We start from the raw sequence: 9,066 nt of genomic DNA, 5'->3' as shown, positions 1-9,066 counted from the left end.
TGGACAATGGCTTGCATACTTGGCTGTCCATAAAGAAGCCCATGGGGTGAGAGGTGCAGTCAGCCAGTTCCACCATATTTGCGCGCCCATTACTTCATTACTATGAGAAGGATCCCTTAATCCAATACCACCCCCATTCTTTGGTAGACAAGCTGTTTCCCATTTGACAAGAGCCCACTTATGCCTGAGACCGTTGCTGCCCCATAGGAAGGATCTTTGGAGCAACTTGATTTCTTTGAGCACCCATTTGGGCGCTGCCAGGATGGAGAAGAGGTAAAGCGGCATGGCCTGAAGAACTGCTTTTATGAGAACTAGCCGACTTGCCATATTCAGAGATCTGTGAGTCTAGGAGGAAAGATGAGTCTCCGGTTTTTCCAAGAGGACCTTCCATGAGGAGTGCTTAAGGGCCGTGGAAATCAGAGGAGCACCTAAATATTTGGATGGGAGGTTAGCAATGGAAAAGCCCAAAATTCGGGCTATGGCCACCTGAGTTGTAGACGGGGTATGGAAAAAGAAAATCTGAGATTTGGCTTTATTGATAGAAGTTCCAGAGGCTTCTGAGAAGTCCGACAGGAGAGAATTGAGCTGGCAAGCTTCTTGGACAGAGGGATGCCCAAAAAGCATGGTGTCATCAACAAACTGCTGGTGAGTGTAAACTGAAGAGTTGTGAAAAGACAAGCCTCTGAGGCGTTGGGATTGCTGAGCAAGCTTAATACTCTCGCCTAATCCTTTAGCGATAATGATGAATAGGAAAGGGGAGAGAGGCTCTCCCTGTCTAATGCCCCGGGAAGGATGAAAATGGGGGGAGGGAATGCCATTAACCAAGATAGAGAACAAGGAGGAGGAGATGAGGCTCATAACCCTTCTTACCCATGGGGGAGCAAAACCAAAAGCGATTAAAACTTTTTTAATGCACAACCAGCTTAGACTGTTAAAAGCCTTCGATAGATCTAGTTTGAGGAGCATACCTGGCTTCTTGGATTGCTTCAGGGAATGAATTATTTCATGAGTTAGGATTATACCATCAGTAATCTGCCTACCTTCAACGTATCCAGACTGCTCAGGCGAGATGATGAGAGGAAGCATCAATTTGAGCCTGGAAGCGATGACCTTGGAGACTATCTTGTAGATTATATTGCATAGAGCAATAGGTCTGAATTTGTCGGGCTTGCTGGGCATATCTACCTTGGGAACAAGGGCTATGAATGTGGCATTCACCCCGGGAAACATCCATCTTAAGGAACGCGATTCCTCCACCACCTGCCAAACTTCCAACTTGATCAAATCCCAGAAGTTGTGAAAAAAATTGAAGTGAATCCATCCGGGCCAGGGGCTTTTCCTGCTTTCAGCTAACGAGCTGCTAACTCCACCTCCTGTAAGTCAACAGACTTGAGAAGAAGTTGGTTATGCTCTTCTGAGATAATTTTAGGAATGTTTCGAGTAATTTTGTCTATGGCTCTTGATCTGTCTACATTTGGCTCGCTATGCATTTGCTTGAAATAGTTGAGGAGTTCGCCTTCAATCTCCTCATGCATTTCCACCTTGGCTCCCTGCTCATTCTGGAGGTGAGTTATGTTATTATTCATTCTGTGTTGGATTGTGGTACTATGAAATTTTTTTGTGTTTTTCTCTCCATCTTTGAGCCATCTGATTCTAGATTTTTGTCTCCATAACGTCTCTTCCTGCTTAGCCCTTTCTATGATTTGCGTTTCCAGAACTTTTTCCCATTCTAACATATCATCTGATCTACCTTCATCTATAATCCTCTGTTGTAGTTGCTTCATTTCTTGCTCAAGGGCGCTCCGAGCTTGAAAAATATTCCCAAAAGAATTATGATTCCATCGTTTGATCTTGCTTTTAAGATGCTTTAACTTCTGCTGAAATTAAAACATCTTTGATCCTGTTGGAGATGTGAAATTGTTCCATTATGAAACGATTAGATCGCGGAAATCCGGATGAGACATCCAGAACTCCTCAAAGCGGAATGGTCTTCGGGTTAGGTTGCCAGGACGTGACCATTGAAGGGAGATGGGCCAATGATCAGATCCCGACATAGGCAGGATGGAGGCTGCAAAATCTCCGCCGATATGAATAGCATTGTCTGTAAGCAAGAATCTATTTAGATGCGAAGCTACCTGTTGTGACCCTGTTCTCCTATTGCTCCAAGTGTATAAACCATTATTGAAAGGTAGGTCCATGAGCCTGTTTTCCTGAATGAAGTCTTTTAGAGGTTTTCCTTCCTGACTCCCTCTGCACCTTCCACCCCTCTTCTCTTCCAGTCTAGTAATCATGTTAAAGTCTCCTCCAGAAATCCATAGAGGATGCGCCCTGTCATGATTGATTGCAGAGAGTGTGTTGAGGATTTCTGCTTTATGTAGTGCCTCTTGGGGGAAATATACATTGGTTAAGAGCCCGTGTATATTTGTCCCAATGATATGAAATATTGCTTGGATGAAGTTCTTGTTTGCATGGATATTGTCTAGTCTGATAACTCGAGAGTCCCAAAGGATTGCCAGGCCTCCAGAAGCCCCCTCAGCATCCACTGCCGTGTTGAAACTCCCTGGCCAGATTTTTGCTACAATTCCTTCCACAACAGATGAATTGCATTTAGTTTCCTGCAAGAAAAGGATTTGAGGTTTTTCTTGTCCCATCATGTTTTTAAGACTTCTTCTTTTCCCTGGGCCATTAAGCCCTCTTATGTTCCAAGATATTAACTTCATTGGGAAGGGTTGTATTCAGAGTTGTAGTACTTAGTTAGCTTGGAGTACCCACCTGACTCCACTAGCATTGCACCTATCCTGATTGTTCGCTGGAGGTCTGTTTTCCTTCCACACTTTTTGTTGTCTTTAGTAATGAATTTTCCATCACAGGGACCGCCAGTCTGAATGCCTAAAGATTTTTGCCGCTGCGCTCGATTTAGGACTTCCTCCAAATTCTCAAGTTGTTTCTCAGGAATATTTTCAAAATTGTTTGTATTGCAAGCTTGTTCTAGGCCTGGGATGTCTAGTTCCCCAATGTCAATGGCCGTTGTTTCCTCTTCCATAATCTGAGCATCATTGAATTCCTCATATGGCACGTCCGCTAACCTGAAATTTGATTCTAAGTTGTCCACGTCCATACCTTGTGTTTTCCATATTGGGGCTTTTTGCTTCTCTGAGGTAGAAGCCCCTTTGAACATAGGTTCTTCTTGAGGCTGTTTGGGATCTGCCTGCTTCGGAGGTTTGTCCTTCATTATCTCTGTCTCTGTGGTGGCAGGTGTTTCCGAGCTTGGATCTGTTTGGCGAGCTAAAGCTTCAAAGTTGTTCCTTGTTGAAGGCTTGGAGGAACTGGCTGGAAGCGCTCTAGCATTTGAGGCTTGTTTCTTGTGTATTTTTCTGCGATTGGTTACCTTGGTAAATCCATTGGCTCTTGATGAATCTGATCCTGAAGCAGGGGAAGGTTTTTGAACTAAAGGACAGTCCCTGATCAAATTTCCCAGGGCATGGAATCTTCGACATCTAAAAGGTACATGTTCGTAATCAATCAACTGGACCCATTCAATATCATCATGAGAAACACTTACCGCATCCGGGAGAGCCTGGTTGAGGTTCAGGTAGACGCATATTTGAGCGAAGGAGGTGTATTTGCAGATTTTTGTTTCCTCTGCTACCTTGATAAATTCGCCCAGAACATTTCCAATCGCTTGTAGGGGCTCTTCCTCCCAATACTCCACAGGAAGTGAGTATAGTCGGATCCAGATTGGAGCCCAACTGAGATCCTCCTTATCAGGGTTGAAACGCTCTACCCATCCTCTGAGATACAGTCCGGCGGCATTAAAGAAGTAAGGCCCTCCATCCAGCACTCTGTTCCGGTCCTCCAGGCAGTTGAAAATGGCAGTGAAGAAACCTTTTGGTCCTAGTTGTAGGGTTATATGTCCCTTTGGGTGCCATTTGGCAGCAATCCAGCCCCTTAGCGCCTTCTCCATCGGCCAAAGCCCAATGAACTTTCCTATTAAAGCATGGTCTCTCATAAACTAAATCTGTGCATTGATCCTATGTCCTGGGAGTTCTATCCTTGGATGCACAGAGGCTACAGGTTTGCATGTTGCCGAGTTGACCTTGGGACGAGTTTTATTGTCTTGGTTTGCCTGTTGTGGATCCAGATCTCCATTGTTTTCACTCTGATATACTAGTTTGTCGCTTTCTTGATTTCTTTGCCGCGCAGCTTCGTCTTGTGGGGGAGGCGCATCGCCCTCCCCCTGAGGGGGGTCCATGGAGAGCTGAACCCTCTGTCAAGAGGCTAATATTTGAGATTCCGTCAGAATTTGAAAGATTTCGATTCTCTGTAGCAGTCTGCCGTTGCAGAAAAAGTTAAAACCCTAGCGTACAAAGCTCGCGCTCTCATCCATCCCACACGTTATCTCTACCTAGTAATAATATTAATATTGATATTAATATTAATATTAATATTAATATTAATTATTTAATATTCATATTGATATTAATAAATATATAAATATAATAATAATACAATAATAATTATATTATAAAATATTATTATCATTATATTATAAATACGATAATAATTATAAAAATTATAATAATATGATATTTAATATTGTCCATGGAGTTTTGGATAGACGGTGATTGTGTGCTTTGTTAATGCACTCTTTAATATGAAGTCATTGGTTCAATTCCCTGCCCCGATCGGGGTGATATATTGGACATAATGAAGATGTGGTCCTACCAAGCTTACAATATATATATATATATATATTAAACCCTGGGATTAAATTTATAAACCCTATGAATAATATTTTACTCTAGGAATATGAACCCTTAGATTAATAAACCCAAGGGAATAATATTAAAGCCAAGGGATTAATATTATAAGCCCAAGGTATATAAACCCCAAGATAAATGTTATAAACCCTAAAATGAACATGGTTTTCCATGTTTCATTTTAATATTGAGACAATCTTTGTCACAATGCAAGGTTGGGCCATGGATGACCATCATTGATTTTCATTTCGAGACAATCTTTGTCACAATGCGACGTAGGACCATGGTTGAGTTCCATATTTAGAAAATCTTTGTAACAATGTGGCACTCGACCATGGTTAACTATGCTTAACCCTTATTATAAACCCAAGGATAAGTACTATAAACCATGTGAATAATATTATACCTAGGAATATGAACCCTTAGATTAATAAACCCAGGGGATTGATATTATAAACCCAGGGGATTGATACTAAAAACCCAAGGGATTATAGACCCCGTGGAATAATATTAAACCCAAGGGATTAATATTATAAACCCAAGGAATATAATCCTAAGATAAATATTATAAACCCTTAAAATAAATATGGTCGACCATGGTTAATTTTCATATTGAGAAAATCATTGTCACAATGAGGCATTAGATCATGATTGATCTTCATACGGAGACAATCTTTGTCACAATGCGACATTGGACCATGGTTGAATTTCATATTGAGAAATTCTTTGTCACAATCTGATGTTGGACCATGGTTGACCATGGTTAACAATGATTATAAACCTAAGGTATTTATATTAAATGCAAAGATTAGTATTACAAACCATATGAATAATATTATACCATAGGAATATGAACCCTTAAATTAATAAACCAAAGGAATTGATATTATAAACCCAAGGTATATAAATGCTACGATAAATATTATAAACCCTATAAAAAAAAACATGGTTGAACATGGTTGATTTTCATATTGAGACAATCTTCGTCGCAATATGGCATTGAACCATGGTTGACCATGGTTGATTTTCATATTGATACAATCTTTGTCACAATGTGACATTGAACCATGGTTGACCATGGTTTACCATTATTATAAACCCAAGAGATTTATATTAAACCTTAGGATTAATATTATAAACCCTATGAATAATATTATACCCTAGGAATATGAACCCTTAGATTAATAAACCCAAGGGATTGATACTTTAAACCCAAGGGAATAATAAACGCAAGTGATTAATTATAAAACCCCAAGCAAATATAATATTAAATCAATGGATTAATATTATAAACCTAATGTATATAAACCCTAAGATAACTATTATAAACCCTAACATAAACATGGTTGACCATGGATGATTTTCATATTGAGATAATCTTTGTCACAATGTGATGTTTGAACATGATTTATTTCCATATCGAGACAGTCTTAGTCACAATGTGACATTGGACTATGGTTGATTTTCATTTTGAGAAAATCTTTGTCACAGTGTGACGTTGTATCATGGTTGACCACAACTATAAACACAAGGGATTTATATTAAAACTAAGGATTAATATTATAAACCCTATGAATAATATTTCATCTTAGGAATATGAACTCTTAGATTAATAAACCCAAGTGATTGATATTATAAACCCAAGAGATTAATACTAAAAACCGATGGGATTATAAACCCAAGGTAATAATATTAAACTCAAGGGATTAATATTATAAACCCTAAAATAAACATGGTTGACCATGGTTTACCGTGGTTGATTTTCATAGTGTGACAATATTTGTCACAATGCAACATTTGACCATGGTTGATCATGGTTTATTTCATATAAACCCAAGGGATTGATACTATAAACCCAAGGGATTAATTCTAAAACCCCAAAGTATTATAAACCCAAGGGAATATAGCATTAAACCCAACGGATTAATATTATAAACCTAAGGTATATAAACCTTAATATAAATATTATAGACCCTAAAATAAACATGGTTGACCATGGTTGATTTTCATATTGAGACAATCTTGGTCACAATGCGATGTTGGACCATGGTTGATTTTCATTTTGAGAAAATCTTTGTCACAATGTGAAATTGGACAATGGTTGAACATTATTATAAACCCAAGGAATTTATATTAAACCCAAGGATTAATATTATAAACCATATGAATCATATTGCACCCTAAGAATATAAACCCTTAGATTAATAAACACAAGATATTGAGATTATAAACCCAAGGGATTAATATTAAAAACCTAAGGGATTATAAACCCAATAGAATAATATTAAACCCAAGGGATTAATATTATAAACCCCAAGATAAACATCATAAACCCTAAAATAAACATGGTTGACCATGGTTTACCATGGTTAATTTTCATATTGAGACAATCTTTGTCACAATGAGACGTTGGCCCATGGTTGACTGCGATTGATTTTTATGTGGAGACAATCTTTGTCACAATGTGACATTGGACCATGGCTGATTTTCATATTGAGAAATTCTTTGTCACAATGTGACGGTGGACCATGGTTGGCCATGATTATAAACCTGAGAGATTTGTATTAAGCCCAAAGATTTGTATTATAAACCCTATGAGCGGAGGATGTAGGCCACATGGAGGAAAAGTTGAAAGAGATGGGTAGAGAGTTGAGCAGCATAAGCGACAGAGAGGCAATGATGAAATATCAGTTAGAAGCAGAAAATGCATGGCTAAGAGGACGACTACAAGAAATGGAAATCCAGTTGGCAACTATGGCCAGTTTATCCTTGGAGGCAATCCAGTGCAGGATGCCAACAAAGTCTTATGCCTTGTATCTCAAGGAACAATGGCTACAATTCCAAATCAAGACTTTAGCACAGAGAGACATTATGCCCTTCCAGGACTATAGACAATTCATTGATCTTTGTGATCAAAGCACCTTGGAAGATAGAGAAAAAATGTCTTAGTTTTACCTACACAACTTGGCCTTGACAGATTTGAATGTGTGGGACCCAAATTCAAAACTAGGAGACTTGCAATTGATGGCCTTAGCATCATGGATGAATCATGAGGAGGCAAGAGCTACAAAGATGAAAAAGGTAATGACAAGAGAAGAGACAAAACTGCTCATGATCAGGCTGAACAATCAAATCCAATGGCTGTCATCAGCACCCACAACCTCATCGTAAATGATCCTAAGCTTGCACCTAAGTACCTTATTGCACAAGAACAAGCAGTCACACACTTTGAAGACATGTTCAGGTTTCTAGGAGATGACAGCATGCAAGCTTGCCAAAGGAGGTGGAACACCTTGCCTCATAGACTCAAAATGAGAGAATACCATTCTCCTCAGAGAATGAGAGAGGCACTAAATGGAACACCCATGTATAAGCAGGCTCTACAAAGACTCAAATTCAATTGGTTTGGCTTGAGGCTCAGTCCACCACTGCTTTTAGGAATGTTAGAAGGGAGGAGAGAAGAAGAAGAAAAAAATCAGTGAGAAGAGATAAAAAGGAAGGCGAGATTTTATTCACAGGAGGAAGAAACTACAGTAGAAGCATGGAATATCAGGGAGGCCGCCAGAGAAATGAAGGACATGGATATAGATTAAGTTTCTCAGAGGATGAGCAACACTTTCAGTAGGGGGTGATGATGAGCCTCATCATTGGGTAACTATATGGACCTTAATACACCTCCAAGCTTACTAAAATCAACTCTTCTCATACTTCCTTTCATGTTTTAATTATATTTTTCTTAATGAGATGAGTAAAAGTAAGATGTTATGTCTTGTGGTCTAATGTTCATTGATTGTGGGTTTTTGGGAGCAAATCATGGCAATTTTGACTAATTAAGAGCAAGAAATCGAATGAGACAAGGAGGAGAGATTATAGGAGATAGATCCTCCTCATTAAATCCTCACTCATTCGAATATTCCTCAATCAAATCACACTAGCTTGTAGTTGCAAGAAACCGAGTCATGGAGATTATGGGCAACCGAGCCAATGACAGTTAAGAACCAGTGCATATTGAATTTGGGAGCCAAGCCTCACTAGATTTAAAAAAGTTGTTGGAGACTTCAGTTGTATAAATAAGGAGGCCTAGAGCCTCATTAGGATTCGGATTTTTTATGTAAGAGCACTAAGCATTTTCGAGTTCATGTTTTGTGGCAAAACATTGTTATGTAATTTTTCTAATATGATAATGAGAATGAGAATTTCCTTGATCCAACACTGAGTTGAATTAGAGGGCTGAAGCTCTTGGGTTAGGGCCCAACCCTAGTAGCAAAGTCTCCTCTTATTGTACTTGTATGCTTTGGTTATTTCA

General features: G+C 39.0%; 1 protein-coding gene across 1 annotated transcript; it reads right to left on the bottom strand.

The window, feature by feature from the left end:
• Positions 1-1,925: 1,925 nt before the first annotated feature.
• LOC149249921 (uncharacterized) lies at positions 1,926-2,654 on the bottom strand. The gene has a single exon (XM_089453519.1). It carries the CDS (start codon positions 2,652-2,654, stop codon positions 1,926-1,928), a length of 729 nt encoding a protein of 242 aa, XP_089309645.1.
• Between the last annotated feature and the right edge of the window lie 6,412 nt (positions 2,655-9,066).

This window comes from Pinus tabuliformis, chromosome 7, assembly GCF_031772625.1.
Source record: "Pinus tabuliformis cultivar Carrire ecotype Pingquan chromosome 7, CPIR1, whole genome shotgun sequence".
In the NCBI taxonomy this organism is placed as follows: Eukaryota; Viridiplantae; Streptophyta; class Pinopsida; order Pinales; family Pinaceae; genus Pinus; species Pinus tabuliformis.
Note: the sequence above shows the minus strand (reverse complement) of the source record. Positions and strands in the feature narration are given on the sequence as shown.